Below are 22476 nucleotides of genomic sequence, written 5' to 3'. Positions count from 1 at the left end.
TAAGGTGTTTTTTTTTTTTTTGTTCTATTTTATTTGTTTATTTGTTTGTTTGTTTGTGTGCTTCTTCGCTTTTTTTGCTACCCGATTATCTGCTTGTGTTTGGCAAAAGCGTTGTTGTTTAGAGTCGTTCGTGCAAAAATATTGTTTTGCAACTTTTGTTCTTGTTCTTCCTTTTTTGTTCTTCCTTTTTTTGTTCTTCCTGTTTTGTTCTTCCTTTTTTTGTTCTTCTATTTTTTGTTCTTCTTTTTTTTGTTCTTCCTTTTTTTGTTCTTACTAAACATTCACCGAAAAATATTTGCTTCAAACGTAGAGTACCAGAAGCAGTACTTCGCCCCATTTGACGCAGTTTTACCGTTTTACCTTTACCTTGATTTTATGTTCCCATTTTATTCCGAGTTACGCGTACAAAATGGCAATCACAAATGAGGAGATGAAAACGGCGGGCAAAATTGTAAGGCGAGTTTCAAATATCGAGGCTTTTGACAAATCCGGAGCTGTGTTTAAGGTAAAAAAATTCTCCCAAGGAATGAAAAGATTGCCAACGTTCGAAATAACCCCCTGCGCATATTTCCAATTTTGGGGTCGCCTTAAAAATTACCTCCTTTTCCCCGCAGGGATATCAAATATGGACCGATATATCTCCGGCAATAGAGGAAAATCCGAATATCATGTTTGTAAAATGTGTTGTGCAGCAGGGATCTAAAAGAGAGAAGTTAACCGTTGTGCAGATTGACCCCCCCGGCACAGGAACTGTAAATAGTGAAAAAATAGAACTGAGCACAGGCGATGCACGTGCTAATGCGGAATGAGCTGCTTCATGTGGCTGCGCGTGTGAGGGCAAGTGCGAATGCGTGCAGTACACCCCATATGAATGCGAGCAGTACACCCTCTATCAGTGCGTACACACCTTCATTCCTGCATGCACACATACGTGCGTATACACATTTGTACACCCCCCCCCAGCCATACGAAATCGACATGGACCATGCCTGGAACTGCAACTCACAAGTGGACCCAATGTCGTTTGGAGACATCGGCTTGCTAAACCATACGAACATCCCGTGTGTGTTGGACTTTCTCAAACACAGATATTTCAAGAACCAGATATACACCACTGCTGTTCCTCTTATCGTTGCTATCAATCCGTACAAAGACTTAGGAAACACCACTGCTGAATGGATTCGAAAGTATCGTGACGCTGCTGATCATACGAGGCTACCACCACATATTTTTTCCTGTGCAAGGGAAGCTCTTTCGAATCTTCATGGTGTGAACAAAAGCCAAACGATCATTGTTTCTGGTGAATCAGGTGCAGGAAAGACAGAAGCGACGAAGCAAATTATGAGATATTTTGCATCCTCCAAAAGTGGAAACATGGACTTAAGCATCCAGACAGCGATCATGGCAGCAAACCCAGTTCTCGAAGCCTTTGGTAATGCGAAAACGATTAGAAATAACAACTCCTCACGTTTTGGTCGTTTCATGCAGTTAGTTATATCTCACGAGGGAGGTATCAGAAATGGTTCAGTGGTTGCCTTTCTTCTAGAAAAATCGAGAATTATAACTCAGGATGATAACGAGAGGTCTTATCACATATTTTATCAGTTCCTTAAGGGTGCTAACAAAAGTATGAGAGACAAATTTGGATTGAGAGATGTAAAGAATTACAAATTGCTGAACCCTAACTCGACTGAAGTACCTTCTGTAGATGATGAAAAAGATTTTGAAGAAGTGATGGAGTCCCTAAAAAATATGCAGTTAACGAATGATCAGATAGAATATATTTTTTCCATAGTAGCTGGTATTTTAACTTTGGGAAATGTCCGAATGGTAGAAAAGGCAGATATGGGAGTGAGTGACGCAGCAGCTATTCATGATGAAGATATGGATCTGTTTAAGAGAGCCTGTGAATTAATGTTCTTAAATCATGAGTTGGTTAAGAGAGAATTATTAGTTAAAGTTACCATTGCTGGAGGAAATAAAATCGAAGGTAGATGGAATAAAAATGATGCAGAAGTGTTGCAGTTATCCCTTTGCAAAGCTATGTATGAAAAATTATTTCTCTGGATTATCAAAAATTTGAATTCTAGAATTGAGCCAGAAGGTGGGTTTAAAGTATTCATGGGGATGCTTGACATTTTTGGTTTTGAGGTGTTTAAAAATAATTCGCTGGAACAGTTATTTATTAACATCACTAATGAAATGCTTCAGAAGAACTTTATCGATATTGTGTTCGAAAGGGAGTCTAAATTGTACATGGAGGAAGGAATATCTACTGCTGAATTGAAGTATACTAGTAATAAGCCAGTAATTGATCTCCTCTGTGAGAGAGGAAAATCAGTTTTGTCATATTTGGAAGATCAGTGCCTTGCCCCAGGAGGATCAGATGAAAAATTTGTAAGTGCTTGTATTACAAATTTGAAGAATAATGAACGATTTACACCAGCTAAGGTTGCTTCGAACAAAAATTTTGTGATCCAGCATACCATTGGTCCTATTCAGTACTGCTCCGATAACTTTTTACTAAAGAATAAAGACGTTTTGAGAGGGGAACTAGTTGAGGTGATCAAAAGTTCAGACAACGAAATAGTGAGGGATTTGTTTGAAGGTCAAGTTATAGAAAAGGGAAAAATTGCTAAAGGGTCGCTAATAGGATCGCAGTTTTTGAACCAGCTAACTGCTTTGATGACACTGATTAACAGCACAGAACCACATTTCATCCGTTGTATCAAGCCTAATGAAAATAAGAAACCGTTGGAGTGGTGTGAACCAAAAATTTTAATCCAACTTCATGCCCTCTCCATTTTGGAAGCCCTCGTCCTGCGTCAGTTAGGTTACTCGTACAGGAGAACATTTGAAGACTTTTTATACCAGTTCAAGTTTGTCGATATTGCCATCGCTGAGGACTCATCTCTTGATGCCAAATCCAAATGTGAGAAGTTACTGCAGTGTTCGGGCCTGTCTGAGAATATGCTCAAAATTGGAAAGACCATGGTGTTTCTGAAACAGGAGGGCGCGAAGTTACTAACGACCATTCAGAGGGAGAAGCTCGTGGAGTGGGAGAACTGCGTCAGCGTGATCGAGGCCGCCATCATCAAGCACAAGTACAAGAACAACATCAACGAGAAAATGCCTTCCCTCGTGCGGGTCCAGGCGCACATAAGGAAGAGACTCGCCGTGTGATGTGAGGAGGCCTTTTCGCAAGAATCCTCATAAGGGGGTAAAAAAAAGGGGAGGCGACCTGGGCGGTGACCTTGGAGGTGACCTGGGCGGCGTGGTGGGGCATGTCTACTTCATACGTACATACATGCGTACATACCTCTGTACACCCCGTTGGCCTGAACGGGCAACCGCTTGTGTGCCGGCCCCCCCCGTCATGTAGACTCGACTGAACATTTTGTCAACCCGCGTACACCTTAGCATTTTTTTCCATGTTTTTGTTTTCCCGCAAGGGGTATACTTCCCCGTTTTATTTCCGCTCCGCAGCCTTTTCGTGGCGCAGCCTTTTCGTTCCGCTACCCTTTCGTGCCGCATCCTTTTCGCGCCGCTACCCTTTCGTGCCGCTACCCTTTCGCTGCGACATTTCCCCATTTCAAGAATGGGCATCCCCGTGGACATGCGTCAAATGAACACACCATGCTGTGCGTGCGCTTTTTGTACTTATAATTTTCACCCCATCACATAGGCGCGAAAATATGTTAACCGATTTTTTTCCATTCACGTGTATCTACATATGCATATGTCTCGTTGCAAAAAAAAAAAAAAAATGTAGAAAAAAAAAAAAAAATGTTTACTTGAGAACGTACCTTTTTGAAAATCAAAATTTATCCAACTGATTGTTTACACAAATGTGAACACAACTGGGAGAGGTACTTCACACTGTAATGTTACAAATTGGGAGGGGAAGTGGAAACAGAAAAAAAAAAGAAAAAAAAAATGAAGTATCGCAACATGGCGAAAAAATGGTAGGCACGTTTAGCGGGCTTCATACTGCATGACTACAAAAGGGGGGAGGGAAAATAAAAAAAAAATTTGCAAAAATGTGCATACGGAGTCTTTGCAACCGGGTGGTAGATTGGTACAAAGGGTGAAAAGTGCTGAAATGCTTTTTTCTAAAAAACGTCATTACCTCTTCTGCTCCTTTTCTTGAAAAAAATTTTCGACCCACAGTTTTTGCATCGCAGGGATGCGTTGGGCGCTATGACTGTGTCTATTCCGCATTCTGTTGTGGGGGGGGAAAAAAAAAGTGAGTAAAAAAGATAACAGTAAAATGAAATAAATTAAACCAAATGGCTGCGCTGTGCGTCATAGCCACACCCGCTGCAACGAGGCGGTCCGCGCGGCGAGCTGCTCTCAAAAAAAAAAAAAATCATAAGGGAAACGTACCTCCGCATATGTAAACAACCGGTTCCGCGGATATATCTTCGTCCTGTTCCCTTATGTACATTTTGCTTAAACCACTTGATCGGTAAGACTTTCTCCTTTATTTGGGGACCCACCCAAATGGTAGCAATTCGTATGGAAACGGCTAACTCCCAATTTGAAGTTTGTCAATTTGGGATAGAGCCGTATTGGAAAGGGAAATCTTCGCCCTTTTCTTTTGGCTATATATATGTATTTATTATGCGTATTTTTGCTTGCACTGGGGTTAATTCTGAGTTAAGCGGCTGCAAAGTTGTTTTTGTTTCTTTTTTCTTCCTTCACTTGGCTGTAAAAAAGTTAAGTTATCAGTTAACCACTTCGGTTTGGTTCCCGTTTCATGATTTTAAAAAAAATTGCAGCTTGCCAGTGACACCAGCTGGTCAGCCATAAATCCTTCTAAATTTGCAATGCGATGGTATGCCTTTTTTTTTTCCTTCGAGCGTTCTCGCATATAAAATTATTACGCAGCCCCAGATTAGCGATTTGTATTTTTTTTTTTTTTCTTGCTAAAATGGCATTTCTTTTTACGATAAAAATGTTATGCCTATAATGGGTCCGCTAAATAGCTTTAGCTTTGGTTACGTAAAAAAATGACGCTACCGTTCATCATTTATATATTTTTATTATGGTGCGTATGCGCATGCGCATACGTGGATTTGTGTTGCTACGAGGAGTGCATATATTTTTGGCTGCGGCCCCTGGGGAATGATGGCTATGAGGCTATACCATACATTTGAAAAAAGAGGGGCAACAGAAAAATGTAGGACTCCAGCAACACTTATTATATATATGTATGTAATGCAATGAAGGGTATGCAGCTGTAACTACGTGAAGCGAACTTATATCTGTGATAACACATTTACGCTATTAAGGGGGGAAAAAAAATGTTAAAGAAAAATATAGGCACTGTTTTTTTCTCACCTACTTACGTGTTCAAAGCAAATCCAAAAATTTCACGCTCCACTCATGGTTCTCACCACTGCTAGCATCCGTCGTATGCACAATTGGTGGAACGCGCTTCCTGTTTGAGGGGCGCCGGGAGTAGCGCCAAGATGCAACCAGCGAGGATAGCGAACAAGGAACGTCGAACTGTCAACGGGCAACGGTCAACTGTCAACGGGCAACGGTCAACTGTCAACGGGCAACGGTCAACTGTCAACGGGCAACGGTCAACTGTCAACGGGCAACTGTCAACGGTCAAGAGTCGCCTCGCCCATCCTCCTTTGCGCACGGGTGTGCCCTTTTAAGAGCGCGCCCCCCCGTTGGTAGAAAACGCGAACGTGCACAATTTGGTCGCCGGTAATTCTTCGAAAAGGAAATTCAACAAACATGAGATAAATCTGGTGGGCTGTTTTGCGGTTTTGCAGCTTTGCAGCTTTGCGGCTTTGCAGCTTTCCGGTTTTGCTGTTCTGTTTTTCCCTTTTGGCACCTTTTACCTTGTTGCCTTTTTTAAAATTTTTAATTTTTTACGTCGCGACGGTTGACCCCTTTCCTTCTATTCGTAATCGCGTGTTTTCCCAAGCCTCAGCGAAGGTTGTGGTAATGACTCTGCAACACAGTAAACACTTGCAAGCATGCGTTTATTTTATTTTTTTTTTTTGCGCAGGAATTTTTTTTTTTTTAAACATATCGAACAATTAGGCGTTTTGGTAACGACGGTACCTTTGAGTAAATTTAGGGTTATCTTGGGCATACTAGTGTGGTCTTGCGAAGCATTTTGTGGGCTGTTTTTTTGTTTTTCCCTTTTTTTTCCACTTTTTTTTCCCCCCTTTTTTTCCCCTTTTTTTTTTTTTTTTTCTACTGAATGCCTTCCTTTTGAATATCCCCCCAAGTGATACACCATCATGCATTTTGTTTCCATTTAAAGAAAACCCTTCTGCTGTGTGGTAGGTCTGGCACGTGGCCCTTCCCCCGCGCGGATACATATTCGTATAGCTACATATATAGCAACGTGTATAGTAGACGTTTGCATATAAGTGCGCAGGTGTAGAGGAGTTTCCCCCCCCCCCCCTTCTCCGAGTCACATTCCCCAGTTGAAGAAAAAATAAAAAATAAAAAATTTACGGTACACAGAAGGAAGCTGCCAAAATGATGAATAACGTGGTCGAAAAGACGGTGGAAAATACAATGAAGAAATCGATAGACAAGTCATCAGATTACGACTTGGCAGAAAAAATGGAAAACATGAAAAAGGTAATAATTGAAGAAGTACGGAGAAACTTGGTATACAGTAAACCGGTGGGACCAATAATGAGCTCTAAGGATATCCTAACCCTAAGTCAAGAACAGGAAAGTAAATTTAATGAAGAAGTACACGAATTGGGATTACATGTGAATAGAATACATCACAATTCAACTCCAGCTTTTTTATACGAAATGGCTTTGAAATATGAGTCCAATTCTTTTATAACGAGCACAGGAGCGTTATGTTGCATTTCTGGAGAAAAAACAGGAAGGTCTCCATCGGACAAAAGGATTGTGAAGGAGAGCTCCTCTGAGGAGAACATCTGGTGGGGGAAGGTAAATATCCCATTAAAGGAAAAATCTTACGAAATAAATAAAGGCAGAGCGATAGATTATCTAAATTTGCAACCAAACTTGTACGTAATAGATGCATATGCAGGATGGGATGAAAACTGTAGAATGAAAATTAGAGTTATTACCTCCAGAGCATATCATGCATTGTACATGTTAAATATGCTTATTCCCCCAAAAAATGTAGAAGAAATACAAAATTTTATTCCAGATTTTATTATATACAATGCTGGAGATTTTCCTTCGAATAGATTAACTGATGGAATGTCAAGTAAAACATCAGTCATTATAAATTTCGGTGCTATGAATATGATTATATTAGGAACACAATATGCTGGGGAAATGAAAAAAGGAATTTTAACCTTATTTATGTATAAAATGCCTTTGGAAGGGAAATTACCTTTACATTCATCATGCAATGTTGGGAAGAAAAATGATGTCACTTTATTCTTTGGACTCTCAGGGACAGGAAAGACAACCCTATCTGCTGATGCAAATAGATATCTCATAGGAGATGATGAACATGTTTGGACAGACGATGGAATATTCAACATAGAAGGTGGATGTTATGCAAAATGTAAAGGTCTATCAAAGAAACAAGAACCTGAAATATATAAGGCCATAAAATTTGGTGCTATTCTAGAAAATGTAGTTATGGATCCAGTTACGAGAGAAGTAGACTACAACAATTGTTCAATAACAGAAAATACTCGATGTGCTTATCCTCTATCTTATATTGAAAATGCAAAAATTCCAGCCTATGTTCATATGCATCCTCAGAATATTATTCTCCTTACTTGTGATGCATTTGGAGTGATCCCTCCATTGTCTAAGTTGGATGTATATCAAATGATGTACCATTTTGTTAGTGGGTATACAAGCAAAATGGCAGGTACAGAAAGCGACGTTTTGAAACCAACAGCTACGTTCTCTTCATGTTATGCTGCTCCCTTCTTGGCACTCCATCCTATGGTTTACGCCAAAATGTTGGCAGAGAAATATCAGAAACATAAGGCCAATGTATGGCTGTTAAATACTGGTTGGATTTATGGCTCCTACGGTTCGCAGAATGGACAAAGGATTCCGTTGAAGTACACACGCATGTTGGTAGACTGCATTCATGAGAATAAGCTTATTGATGTGGAGTATAAAAAGACACCCATTTTTAACTTTAACATTCCTGCCCGTGTGGATGGCATTCCGGAGGAGGTTCTAGACCCCCTCGTGGGGTGGAAGGACAAGGAGGATTACATGAAAAACCTCCAGAACTTGGCCAGGGAGTTTATTAGCAATTTTACGTTGTTTTCGGACAAGGCGGGCCCTGACATCCTTTCCGGGGGACCCACCCTCTAGGCGGGGAGTAGCGAAAAATAATCAGTGAAGCAGCGGAAAAGCATCAGAGTAGCAGCGGAAAAGCTCAGCGAAGTAGCGGGGGAGCAGCGGAAAAGCACTCGCTTGACTTGTTACATCCGCTCCGCGAAGAAGCCTACACGTGAGGATACACACTCAGAATTGGGGGAGGGGTCTCCCGAGCGCAGCGTCGCCACTGTATTGCTCTCATATTTTTTTCTCACTTTGGAACGTATCACCTTTTTTTTTTTTTTTTCGCTGCTATTTTTTACGGCCATGTTGGCCCCTTTTTTCCACATAGGGATGTCCCTATGCACAGCCACATCCCCAGTTTATCACACACAAGCAGCCATTTGTACACCTACGCGCGGTTCCTATTTGTCATCGCGCTAAGAATGAAACTCCTCTCACACGCACTGCACAATCTTTCGTTTTTTTCCCATCTTAACACTAACTAAGCTGAAGCACCAAATATACCCACACCGAATTAAAGCGACCTTTGAATTAGACAAACAAAAGGCATCCTAACCTTAGGTTGTGGGGGTTACCAATTTTGAGGGCCCACGTGTGGGCTCATGAGAGTTGAGTTATCAATCATTTGTTGGCACCACCGATTGGTAAAAAAAAAAGGCACGCCAATGGGGCAAAAAAAAGGAATTGTTGCCATAAAAGAGGTACCCTGAAAACTGAAAATCAGTGGGGCGTCATGTAAACTCCGCAAGGGGGGATGAAAAACAGGAGGGATTCGTCTCCAACTGCCGGGGGATATTCCTCCCCCCAGAGAACTGCCCAAAAAAAGAGACACACATGAGCACATATATACATATATCTAAAACGTGGAGTGCACAAGAGGTGAAATAAATTTTTTTTTTTTTCCAAAACGAACAAAAAACTGCTTGGGGGAAGTACAAAACATGGCGCGCGTTTTTCTTATTACAGAATTTTTCAAAGTATAAATTTGCAAAGGACGGATATGCCACAACAGCAGTTGCGCTTTTGCCCCTACTGCTCGTTTGTTTCCATTTGACGCGCCTCCACGGTGGACGTGCTTTTCCCATTGCCGTTCTTCGTCTTCTCCCGGTGGAGGGCCCGCTGCTGCTGCCACTTCTCCCTGTGGGCTATGGCCATCTTCCTGGCTTGCAAAAAGCCGAACGTTTTCACCAAAAATTTTTTATCCCGTCTCTTACCATTCGAGGTACAGTTGACGACCCAAGCATGGGCATGTGTATCGTAATGAACTCCAACAACGCGAGGGCATTTCTTAGCAATATCAGCGCAGTCTTTAATAAAATTTTTTTCGCACTTCCAATTTAAAACTTCTTCACGTGTATTGAGATAATTTTCAAACGAATAAATATCGGCGTACTTCGTTTCGATCTGATTTATGTCATGTACAAAGGAGTCTGAGAGCCACTGACAATTAAGCATTAGGAAAACTCCTACATGTTCTTCCTTTTGGCTGATTTTTTTAAAAACCACATTTTTTTCCTCGAGGTTGTTAAACAGGGAATCATAATTCCTTTTTAAATATTCATCTTGGATGTTATTATCGAAGAAGTGGAAAATATTTTTATTCCAAACGTCCTTGTAGTACTCTGCGTTATTTTTGTTTATAAAATTTTTTTCTTTACTTTCTTGTGTACTTTGCTCATGGTTGTTCCACTCCTTTGTGTGTATGTTTTGCCCAATCACGCCTCCTCCTTTTGTCTGTTCCTTTTTTTCCAAATGGTAATCCCTTTCCTCGTCGTTACTCCTCTCGATGGTGTCCGAACTGACTTGTCCGTTTTGTCCCCTTCGATTTGCAGCATTCACTATGGGATGATTTCCCTCCCTTTCGTGGTCCTCTTCGATGTTTTGCCCCCCAGGGAGACTCCTCATATTTGAATTTCCACACGTGAGATGCATCCCCCAGGTTGTCATTTCTTCTCTCTCGCTTCGCCACATTGTGAAGTCTTCGTTATGTTGACTACTTGGATCATATGTCCCATTTTTTTTTTTCTTCTTCTTTTTCTCCTCCTTCCCTCGTTCTCCATCCGCTTCTTCATCGCCATCACTACTATCACAGCTTCCATCGCTGTCATTGCAAAGGTGGTACTCCTCCCAGCGGGAAGCGTTCATGTCCTCCGGTGAGCCCCTCAAATTTGTGTAATTCACCCTTCCCCGTTTGAAACTTCTCCCCAGGTAGCTATCCCTCCTTTTCAGACGTATCGATTTTCCATTTTCGTCGTCCGTAAAGTAAAGAGGGATGTCCTTCTTCTCCTGTTCCATGTGGTGATAAAGCAGCAAGTCGTCTGCTGAGCGGCGGTGCTTTTTGGCTGGGTATTCATTACCCTCGCTATGTTCTATTTGATGGCACGGGTAGCAGTCGGGTTGGTGCTGGCGCAGGGAGAGGGGCTCAAACGGGGAGTAGTACTGCCTCTGCCCAACAGAGTGCTCATCGTTAAGTAGGTTGACCTGGGTAGCCGCTTCTGCATCGTTAAGTAGGTTGACCTGGGTAGCCACTTCTGCATCGTTAAGTAGGTTGACCTGGGTAGCCACTTCTGCATCGTTAAGTAGGTTGACCTGGGTATAGCCGCACTCTTCGCCTTCTTCCCCCTCGTGCTGCATCCACCCGTTCTGTGGAACGTCCACCGATGCATTTGGCCCCAAATCCCCATGCACCTCATTCACTGCCACGAAGTAGTCGTCCTCAATCTCGTACGTCTGAAAGGTTTCCAAAGAGACATACTCACTTGGGAAGAGCGAGTTGTATTCCTCCCTCCACAGGTCCCCGTCCTGGTGGGGTTGATTAAGAAGAAGCCTTTTATAAAGAACCCCATTTTGAAGCACATAATTTGAAGGGGCAAAAAAATGGAACAAAAAATCTAGCGGCATTATTTCTTCCGATTCGTAATCCAGCAAGTTGTAACTTTTACACTCTAAATCGGTCTCCAAAGTAAGGTCTACAACTCCTGATATGTTGATAGGACGGAACTTGTACTTATACAGTAAGCAGTAGTAGCACTCAAAGCATCTAGCCTTGGCTGTTTCAAATGAGTACTTCCTAGCCGAAAAGGAAAAAATTATTTCTTTATTATTATGATTAAGAAATAATAGGACCCATAGGAAATAACCAGAGAGATAGACTATCCCCTTTGGGAATTTGATCATTTGTGATTTTTTGGAAAAATAATTTCTCGTTGCAGTTATTAAATTTAAGGGTTCTATTTCTCCAAACATTTTATGTCTTATTTCGAAAGGCACATAATTCAAAGCGTCCCTTTTCTTCTCCGTCGATAGAAATATATTTTTTCTTTCATTAAAGTATACAATTTTGCCATAACAAACAAGGAACTCCTCATACTTCTTATAATAATCGATGAAATGATTTATTGACTTAGGGTTGATGAGCTTACTTATGGTTTGCCCCGATTCCACTTTATTTTTTAATAAAACATTTTTCAAAAAGGTATACATTTTGGTTAAATGCAGAACAAAGCTTTTTCTGTATAAAATGGATAAAGTTTTTGCTTCCATAAAACCGTAATCACTAATAGGAAATATTTTTTCTTTTTTTTTATCATCCAAATCTACATAAGTAAAACACCATGCGTTTTTATACTTAATGAAATTGATTCCTTTCAACATACACTTCAACTGTTTGTCTTTTTTTTGACTGACACTTTTAACCTTTTTTTTATTCATACTTTTTAAAATTCTAAAAATTTTGTAATTTAATATGTACAGAAAGTCTATAGGGAAAATCATACATGTCCATAGGGTACTCAATTTTTTATCAAAAATGAGTTGAAGTTCTCTAATATATTCGCTGCGTCTTGGAGGCATACCACTGGCTGAACGACAAGACCCTTCCTCAGGTACCTCCCTAAAGTTACTACTGTTTTTATTGCTTATCTTAACTAAGTAGGCTTTATAAAATGATTCGATTTTTTTTCTGAAATATACATGGTACATTTCTTCCAATTCGTCTAATTCTAGGAGAACCCACTCTGGGGTTAATCTCAAGAATTGGAGAAAAAGACTTTTTTCTTCTTCCCTCGTGCAGGTGCACTCGTTCATATACCTCAGTAGAGTGTCTTTGTAAAGGAAACAATTTTTATCACTTGCATGTTTATTCTCCAGGAAGAGATCTCTCTCATGTTGGACTGCGCGTGTTTCAGTGATACCATTTTGGGTCCACTGTTGTGCCTCATTTGGAGATCCATTTTCATGTGCACCCCTCCCGGAGTCACCTCTCATGTTATAGTCCAACACGTTCGGGGACTTCCCATCAGTTTCATCACTCGGAAATTCAACCTGCTTCTCCATTTCGTCGCTAAGTTCAACCAAACAGGTTATATCCCCAGAGCAAAAATTATTGTCCTTCTCTCCACCCATGTGTTGTGTTTCTGCTCGATTAACCATCCCATCGGTCAGCTGCTCCTGAGGAATGCTATTACATTCTACCGGATAAAATGGCTTTATAACGCTCTCTTCACTAGTGGGGGCTACACCGTTTAGAAGGGGCTGCCCACTGGTTAGGCAATTCCCATCTCGGTAGCACCCTACGTTATTATAAAGCGTATCGACGCTGTCGTTCCCTCCGCTGCCACAACTAAGCCGTTTCAAATGTCCATTTTTTGATATGCATTTTTTTACGTACTGAAGAGTCTCCTTTGTGTTGTCCTCCCTGAGTGTGTCATTTTTGCATGTACTCTCTTCTTCCTCAAAGGCGGGGTGGCTTCCCTCTATCGGATGAATTAGGCAACTGTCCATCCACCTTTTGAACTTCTCGTCCCTCCCGTCGCCATCGGGTTGGTCATCACGTCGGTCATCACGTCGGTCACCGCGTCGGTCATCACTCCGACCATCGCTTCGACCATCGCTTCTACCATCGCTTCCACCACCGCTTCCGCTTCCACCATCGCTTCCCCCATCGCAGCTGCGGGTGTCACTTCCGTACAGGTCACTGCTGCAGCTGTCGCTGCAACCACCCGCTGAAGCATCGCGCCCGGCGTACGCGCTATTGAAGTGTTCACCTGTTCCTATCACGTTTGGTTCGCCTGTCGGAGAAACAATCGATCCGCCTTCCCCTATAGGGTTCTTCCCTTCACTTTTTACGATGTGCCTTTTTCTCTTTTTCCTATTTTCACATCGCGTAACTGTGCCGTTATCTCCAATGGGCAGGTACGGCTCTAGTCCCTCCCTGGGCAGTGCGTCATAATGTGGAGGGGGCACATCACTTGAATGCGGAAAAATCATCAGTTCCGCGTTTTGGCTATTTACAATTTGGAAATGCGCTGTCTGATCTGGGATTTCTCTTCGCGTCGGATTCGATTTGGCTTCCTCTTCCGCGGCGTCATTTAAATTGTCCACTTTGCCCTTTCGCTCATTTAGCCCATTTTGTCCATTTTGTCCATTCGGCCCATTTTTCCCATTTTTCCCATTTTGCCCATTTTGCCCATTTTGCCCATTTTGCCCATTTTGCCCATTTTGCCCATTTGGCCCATTTGGCCCATTTGGCCCATTTGGCCCATTTCCTGCTTTCCTTCCACTTGGTTCACTTCCCGAGGCTTCCTCCTCATTTAGTAGTCTCGAACAGTAATTTTTATAAACGAATAAATCACCATTCGGGGGTAGGTAGCCATCTGCCTGATCGTAGAAGTGGCTACTCAAATTGGTGCTCTGTTCCATTGAATTATTTCCCTGACAATTTATTTTTTCACGTTCTTTCTTGTCTTCTCTTGCGCAGGGGGTTTCCCGATCGACTTTGCTGGCAGTGCGGCTTGAGCAGCCATTCAAGCGGGCATCACTGCTTCCACCGCTTCTCCCATCACTGCTTCCACCGAGCGCTCCTCCAACTTTGTAATTCGCCTGGCCGAGCGACTTGGCGAGCTCACTACTGCCTGGTCCACTACCATTTTGTGTGCCTTTTCGAGTAAGCTCCTCCGCATATTCTTCACAGGACGATTTCTCCATTTGGCCCAGCGGTTCATCCGGTTCATTCCGTTCATCCGGCTCATCCCGTTCATCCGCCTCACCCCGTTCACCCCGTTCATCTGCCTCGCCCCGTTCATCTTTCTTCCTTCCTTCGGAGCTATTAAAAAGGTTAATAAACGCATTCACATAGAGTATGTCCCTATTGTTGGAGCTGTCCCCGTCGTTTGCCCCATCCCTACTGTCCAAATTAGCATTGTTGATATCGGCATAGCCATCATTCAAAATGGCATTAAATTCTTCCTTGGCTTTTAGAGAAAATACATACGCATGTGAATCTGGACTTAAGTTTTTTAGTCTCCATTCTATGGACTTCTTTTTAGCTAATAGATTTCCGTATTTATAAGAGGAAAAAAACTTTTTCCTCCTAACGCCATCTTTATATACAAAGGTTGACCATCCATTTCTGGTGGGGTCGTAAGATATCCCTCTGTACTTCTTCCCAATTAGCTTATCAGTAATTTCAAGCATTTTTTTTAGCTTCATTTTATTAGCATCATTTGTTAAATTGTGATCTCTTCTCTCGTTTGTCATGCTTGGATACTCATTTGGAGATTCGGCGGATATATCATGAGCATCCATCGGGTTATTATTCCTCATCATTTCTTCTCCCTTTATGTTGCATAGGTTCGTATCTTCTTCTTCTCCTCCTCCTCCTCCTCCATTCCAAGATTCGCTTTTTACTCCGTTTAGGTTATTTGCAAAGTTTGACGTGAATTTCCATTGGTCAGACCTCTCATTCGTGATAACGCCATTTTTTAAAAAGTAGGAGGAACCCTCATCAACGGTATTTTCATCATCTCCCAAATTGTGATTCCCTCCTCCACTGTTCATTTCATTATCTGATACATCTTCTGCAGTGTCTCTCAATTCGATATTATTAAAGTAGTTCCCATTATGGTTGTACATTTTTTCTGTCAGATTTTCTCCTTCGTTAAGAGCATCTTTAAATGTGTTTCCCTCCCTTGTGGTTCCGTAGGTGGAAGTACTACAATGGAGCATATTATCCACACGGTGCATGTTGATCGTTTGCTCGTCATTAAAGGAAAATTGGTTAATCATCCCTGCATCAGTGGTACTCATGAAATTATTTTCTGCACCGTTGGTTGCAAATTGGTCATTTCTCATTTCGTTCTTACCGGAGCTGTTTTGAAAATTATTCTGTTCCCCCTGATAGTTAAACATACTCGGTAGTGTACTCCCATTCGTGTAGTAACCTACGTTTCTGTTTATTCCGTTATGGTTTAGTGAATCCGTATCTCTCTCCGTAAACCCATTCACACCAACACAACTGAACATACCAAACTGTTGGTTTTTATGGTATGGGGCATATGGCACGTGAAGGCAATTCCCCATAACATCCCCTCCAACGTAGCTCCCATCAGCATTTAAGCACCTCGTCGTCATTGGGGTACTGAACCCTTGAAAGCCATCACCAATTGTCATATTACCATTCGTCTCAACAGCGTACGCGTTGGGAATACTCGGTTCATACTTTGCCGTGTCAACAGCGTACGGGTTGGGAACACTCCGTTCATACTTCGCACAATCGTTACGGACCATCCCTTCCGTGTTTTCAAAGCCTATTGGCAAATTCCCCTCATTTGGGTAATACACATTCTGTGCATTGCTTAAAAGGTAACAACAATTTTTAGCTGTCCCCACATCGTTCTGCACGTAGGAATTGTTCATATATATCCCCTGCTTTGTTAGCTCTTCCGTATTTTTTACCAGTACATATGGACTACCCAGACAGCCAACAACCCCTTCAGACTCAAGTGCACGCTGCACATATGTGGGTTCCGAATTGATATGGGATGTATCCCTAAAAGGTGGACTTCTTATGTCGCTGTAGCCATGGCCACCATGTTGCTGATTAGGGTAACTATAGTGAAGTCCGTTTTGTGTGGTACTAAACAGCGTTTCTGGAGGGGCATGCACAGCGCCACTCTTCGCGCCATTGTCCGTTCCACTCTTCGCGCCGTTGTCCGTTCCACTGCTCGCGCCATTGTCCGTTCCACTGTTCGCGCCATTGTCCGTTTCACTCTTCGTGCCATTGTCCGTTCCACTCTTCGCGCTACTCTCCGCTTCATTCGCCGCGCCGCTACTGAGGCCTACTTCCATTTGTGCGTAATCCCTATTAGTGGCCTTTAAGAAAGAAGGGCTATAAAGTACGCCTTCGTTTCTACCCGTGCAAGCGCCAGCTGCGTAGTTGCCCATTTGGCCCATCTGCAAAATCGCACTTTGGGGGGTCTTCTCTCCATACGCTTCTATCAGTTTTTCTTGGCCATCGAATTTGGCAAAAAAGGGATCCACTTGGTGTGCACCTTCTTTATCTTCTTTCTTCTCCATGGGTAGTTCCACCCAGGGGGGGTTCCTTCCACGGAGGCTGTCCTGACTGTTCGGGGTGGAACTCTCGGACGCATCGTACAGGGAGACACCTCTCAAATTTGTGTACCTCGCGTAGTTTGCGCAGTTCGTGCGATTTGCGAAGTTCGTTGATCCCACTTGGTCGTCACTCAGAAGAGTTTCCTCTCCCGAGTTAACGCCATCGTCCCCACCGCCGCTGCCTATGACTGGAGCCACATTCGACGTGTGATCTTCCGCCTTGAAGGGGAGGCCATTCACTTGCTCAATACTGTGCGGGTCCATAATGTCTCGATTTTCGTTACACATGGGTGGGGGATCCCTCGCCTCCAGTTGGTACTTCCCCTCAGGGAAATTCTCTTGAGGTAGCAATTCCCCACTCGGGAGCAGTGACCTCTTGGTAAAAAATGGCTGACTGTCCATGTACCTAAAATTGTTAACTTCATCCAAATTAGTTAAGTCGACTCCATTCTCGTGAAAAGACGACTCTAACGCATAGTCCTTATACTCGGAAAAATTTGTGTAAAAATTTCGACATAAAAATAAAAGCTTCTTGAAAATATCATCTGTGTATTTTAAGTCATAAATAATGTCGTTATTAATTTGTTCGTTAGAACATATGCTACTATTTATGAGACTGTTAAGTAGTTCATTTTGCTTCTTTAACTTTATTTTTTTTCCATTTTTTTTACTCGCACAATGGTAATAATCCCGTGTATGTGCATTCACCAACGGATTGGAACTTTCACTTTGGCTGTATAAGAAATCGTTTAAGAAACACGTTTCGTTTGCCGTTTTTATCTTCCCATTTGAAACTGCACTTCGATCTGACGGAACGGCATAATCATCCCCGTGGTCATCATTAGGGTTCACTAATTCTAGGGAGCTTCCTCCCTCCTTTCCGTTATCTCTACTGGACAGGTAGTAACTGTCATGCATCTTCAAAGATCGTATTTCGTTGTACACATTTCTAAGTTCGTACCTTAGCTCGTTTAGTAACTTAACAGCACTGTCCTTCCCCATGGAGTTACTATAATCCAACTTAAACTTGGCTACCTTTTCAAAGAGGGGTCTTCTATCATCACTACCTTTTAGTTCGTCATACGCGACTATTTGGCCATCCTTAGGGCTAATGTTAATGTGTGTGGGGGTACACTCACTTGGGGAGATGCCTTTACTTACATGTTGCGTATGTTTAACCATTTTGACTTCTTTTTCAAGGCCACTTTTGTCATCCTGCTGGAGGTTATCTCCGTCTTCGCCTACATTGTCCAGTTCTGTGGGGATCACGTCGGTAGGTTTGCTTTCCTCATCGGGGGAGTCCGCTGAGGGGTCCTTACTGCTATTGCTTCCTTCCCCTTTTTCCAAGTTCATCATTTTACTTATGTTATCAATTGACGCCATCATAATGGCTAACTTCTGGTCAATTCTGAATAGGCATTTTCTGGGGATGTCTCCTTTATGGAGATTCGGTTCGTCTTCCTCGGTGTGGGCAGGGCGCCTGTTGTAGCTAGTCGCACGCTCTGGCTCCACGGGGATGCACACCGCGTCGTCAACCGCGTCAGCCACATGAGCTTCGTCAATCGCGTCAACCACATGAGCTTCGTCAATCGCGTCAACCACATGAGCTTCGTCAACCGCGTCAACCACGTGAGCTTCGTCAACCGTGTCAACCACATCTGCTTCGTCAACCGCGTCGATCAAATAGTCCGCATCCTGCACGTCGAGGGCCCCTTCTTGCCTGTCCTGCACCCCCCTCTTCGCCACGTACCCACTACTGTAGGGTCCCCCCAAGGGAGCTTCTTCTCCCTTTGTAGCACTCAAAAAGGGGCAATCAGTTCGCTTCAACCCCTCCCCATTATCATTCACATAATCATTAAGCGAGTCAGTCCCATTGCGTTTGCTAAATTTATTCTTATTTGCATAACTCACCATGTCCTTGTTGATTTTTAAAAGGATATTTGATATATTGCAAATAATCTTTTGGTAAATTATGTATATTGTTAGGTGTAGTTTGTGCAATTGGCTAGCATTTTTTTTTCCCATATAGATCCATATTTCGAATGGTGGGAAAACAGGTGGTTGGGGTAGTAGAGCTGCTAACAATTCTTGCACATAAGAATGCTTACTCTCAAATGTGGATGCATTATCATCACTGTATGTTTTTTTATCTCTTTTTTTTTTTGGTGCAAATACTTCCTTTGCCAGAATGAATATCAAATTTCTGTTACTGAGTAGTTTGTTGTAAAGCAGGCGTAGGGAGGCGATGTAATGATCTAAGTAGGACAAATAATTGTTGGTAATTTGGGGATCCTTCTTCGTGATTTTATTGCGCATGTTTTTTAAATTGAATAATATTAGCTGGTCGTTCTTTTCCCCCAGATGCGCGTTCGGGTTGGTTACTCCGTTCGGACTAGTAACTCCACCAGGGTTTATCACTCCACCCGGGTTTATCACTCCACTCGGGGTAATAACTCCACCGGGGGTAATAACTCCACCCGGGTTTATCACTCCACTTGCCCCATTCAACAGCGACTGCACATACAAGTCGTACATCCTTTGTCGCTGCAGAGTTTCTTCCTGCTCATTATTCTCCCCGTTCGGCGCATCCAACAAGCTGAGCTGGCGTGAACTGCTACTTATGCTTCGCTGCGACATGTCATACTCACCAGCCAAGTTATTCACACCGACCAAGCTATTCACACCGGCAGAACTGCACATATGAGGGGAGGCGCCTCCGTCCCCACTACTACGTATTAAACTGCTGTAACTCTCTTTAGTGTTGCTCATTGCATTGTTAAGAACCTCCTTTGGGGGGTAACTCCCTCGTGTTGACCATGCTGACACCTCAGTGCCTTCACCAGAAGTATTACCATTATTATATAATTTCATGAAGCTCGTGCTGGTTGGGTCTCCCATCTGCTTGCCATAGAATGGGTATGGACTTTCTAAACTGCTCACGCAGTAGTTGCCTTTCATGGGGAATAATTTTCCCTCCTCCAAATGTTGGCAATTCTGCTCTTTATTATTTACAAAGGGGGCATACGAATTGCCGATCATATTGTCTGAGATTACTGGAGTGGATTTATTTTCATGTACAATTCGGTTCAACGTTAATGGGTTCTTCATTCTGCTATACGTGTTATCCATTTGTGCATCTGCACAGTTAACCATTTTTTTCTCAAATTGGATTATCCCTTGCCGATGGCTTAGTGGTTGGTCATCCCTACTGCTCCCCATATGTGCGCTAAAATTGTCATCTTCCCGAATGACATTTTTAACAGGGAAACTACCACAGGTGTTGATTAGAAGGGTTCCATTTGGGTTAAACTGCGTCTGAACTTGGAACCCATTAGGGTACATACATCCCTCACTACTGGCAAAATTGGGATGCCTTTGTTGCAGATGGCACTGTTCAATTGGTTCATACTCACTGCTACTCATTTCGTATGATTCACCATCATGCGGACTGTCCCCCTTCCTCCTAATCCTATAGTTTGACGTGTTGGCCTGCTTGGTGAGAATTTCTTCATTACTCCATTGATCTGCGAATATTGCGTTTGTACGGTTCGGGTGACTCATCTGATTAATCCCCTCAGCACTAACGTGGTAGTTACCACTGCTCGTTGTACAACCCTTTTGGGAAATTACATGCGAGTCTTCACTCGCTGGGAGCTTCATCATGTCCCTGTTCTGATAGATTGAGTTGGTCCTACTGCCTATATGGTAACCATCCGGATGGTATACTAAACTGCTAGTTGAGTAGCTATTCAGGTGTACATCACTAGGAAGGTCACCACAGTTTCCACCGTCATTCTTGTCAAATTGGAAATTAGGACAAGCAAAACGATTATGCGGTACAGAAGTGGTACTGCTGTTCAGAAGGGAAATGCCATTACTCTGTGCATTAGAGTTGTTTCCATTTGGAGGGACTCCCTGTGTTTCGCTCCCATCCCATTCGTTACTGCACCTCCAACCCATTTGGTAGTTGGTTGGGACATTCTGAATGTACCCCTCCGGGACCTTACTAAGCATAGCTGTTAAACAATCACAGCTGTTGTTATCACCAGGAAGGAGAGCACACATCTCAGATTTGTCTCCAACCAAACCATCCTGCTGAACATGGTTTATGTGACTCCGGTGATTCATCAAATTATTTATCTCACCATACTGTGCATTGTTATATGGTGTAAATGGCCCCCCCGATGTGGCATTTTTCATTCTATCAATGTGCATACCGTTCCGGGAAAAAATTACACCACTGAGATTTTTTCTTATGGGAGGCAAGGAGCCTCCTTTACTGCTCCAGTTTTTTTCTTCACCCACATAACCTTTTTGGCTCTCCTTTTTTTGGGGAATTCCTCTACTATACATAGCAGCGTATAAGTTGCCATCGTTTGGGTTCAACCCCGCTGGGTTTGTCACTGCTATGTTGGATGTGTTCACGGGGCTGTTATTCGTGGGGGCATTACTCATGGGGGGGTTATTCATGAGGAGGTTATTCATGGGGGGGTTATTCATGGAGGGGTTATTCATGAAGGTATTACTCATGGGGGTGTTACTCATGGGGGTGTTACTCATGGGGGTGTTACTCATGGGGGTGTTACTCATGGGGGTGTTACTCATGGGAGTATTACTCATGGGAGTATTACTCATGGGGGTGTTACTCATGGGGTTCTCCACGCAACACTCTCCGTTACTTGGGTGTATTTGACTTTGCCTGTCGTCACTGGGGTGGCTTATGCTGAACCCCGTGGTTGGGCCATACGCATTTGCTAAGTTGACATAAGGTGCATTCTGCAAATGCCACTCGCGGCTGCCTCCTTTATCACTTGTGTGTAATAAAAAGGGATAATTTTCCTGCACCATGTGGTTGTTAAAATTTACGGCTTCTTTGTCAAAGCTTGTAGGTTCGTAAATGTGTTCTCCTTTTCTGCTCACACTTGGATGTATCTCTTCCCCACTGTGCGTAAAAATTTCCTCCGTTTCGTTTAACCTTTCCTCCATTTTTTTTATTCGTTATTATACATTTGGATATGCACTTAACTACTATATGGGGGAGAGGTGAAAGCGTTCAGAAGGAGGTTTTGCTTCTCTTCTTTTCTTCGCCTTATCCCACTGCTCACATTATGTATTTTTGTAGACATACGTGCGAATAAACGCATGCACGGGGGGGGTGTAGGTGTTCCGTTATAACTGTTTAATGCTTTGTCTATGCACTGTTCGTTTGATAATCAACGATTCTTTTATTCTGGTTTTCTCCCCTTCGCGATGGGCAAAAATGGGAGCGTAACACTTCCTGAACGGGCAAGCGACGTGATGTAGATCCAAATTTGGTTTGTTCTGTTGAATTAGGTCCAACCAGTTAAATAACTTTTCTTTTTTTTCCTTTTATTTTTAACTGTCCACGGTTTTCACAAAAATGTTGCAGAGTTTCTCGAGGGAAACTGTCTCTGCGAGCAAGTCGGCGTTTTCCTTTTTATCAGAATGGTCCGTTCGCTCTCGTACCTTTCTGTTACTAGAGGCCACAGCATATGTACGTGCGTGTACATATAAACATACATGCATATGCAAGGTAGGTTGTCCCTTTTATCTTTAACTTAACTGCTGGCTGAAACATGGTACAAGCGAGTACCGGTGTCTCTCCTGGGTTTTTGTTACAAGGTAAAAAAAAAAAAAAAAAAAAAAAACAAAACAAACAAAAAAAACAAAATTTTAACAAAAAAAAAAAAAGAAAAAAATGATAGAGATTTTCTGGAAACGAATATGCAGTTAATTTGAAATTTGTTATGTAATATTTCCTGTTGTCATTACGAACAAAATGAC

At 42.6% G+C, this 22476-nt stretch overlaps 4 protein-coding genes across 4 annotated transcripts; 2 read left to right on the top strand and 2 right to left on the bottom strand.

Moving 5' to 3' along the window:
- Positions 1–409: 409 nt before the first annotated feature.
- PCYB_122100 (myosin A) lies at positions 410–3183 on the top strand (the record flags this gene model as incomplete). The annotated part of the gene is made up of 3 exons (XM_004223542.1): positions 410–505; positions 615–752; positions 964–3183. The coding sequence occupies 3 exons, from the start codon at positions 410–412 to the stop codon at positions 3181–3183; spliced, it is 2454 nt and encodes an 817-aa protein (XP_004223590.1).
- Positions 3184–3975: 792 nt separating this feature from the next.
- Positions 3976–4447, bottom strand: PCYB_122095 (transcription activator; the record flags this gene model as incomplete). The annotated part of the gene is made up of 3 exons (XM_004223541.1): positions 3976–3998; positions 4130–4222; positions 4387–4447. The coding sequence occupies 3 exons, from the start codon at positions 4445–4447 to the stop codon at positions 3976–3978; spliced, it is 177 nt and encodes a 58-aa protein (XP_004223589.1).
- A 2063-nt stretch (positions 4448–6510) lies between these two features.
- Positions 6511–8310, top strand: PCYB_122090 (phosphoenolpyruvate carboxykinase; the record flags this gene model as incomplete). Its single annotated transcript, XM_004223540.1, has 1 exon — positions 6511–8310. One exon carries the CDS (start codon positions 6511–6513, stop codon positions 8308–8310), a length of 1800 nt encoding a protein of 599 aa, XP_004223588.1.
- Positions 8311–9309: 999 nt separating this feature from the next.
- On the bottom strand, positions 9310–21657 carry PCYB_122080 (transcription factor with AP2 domain(s); the record flags this gene model as incomplete). Its single annotated transcript, XM_004223539.1, has 2 exons — positions 9310–20820; positions 20908–21657. The coding sequence occupies 2 exons, from the start codon at positions 21655–21657 to the stop codon at positions 9310–9312; spliced, it is 12261 nt and encodes a 4086-aa protein (XP_004223587.1).
- Positions 21658–22476: the final 819 nt, after the last annotated feature.

This window comes from Plasmodium cynomolgi, chromosome 12, assembly GCF_000321355.1.
Source record: "Plasmodium cynomolgi strain B DNA, chromosome 12, whole genome shotgun sequence".
Taxonomy (NCBI): domain Eukaryota; phylum Apicomplexa; class Aconoidasida; order Haemosporida; family Plasmodiidae; genus Plasmodium; species Plasmodium cynomolgi.
The sequence above is the reverse complement of the archived record's forward strand: the minus strand, read 5'-3'. Positions and strand labels throughout refer to the sequence as shown.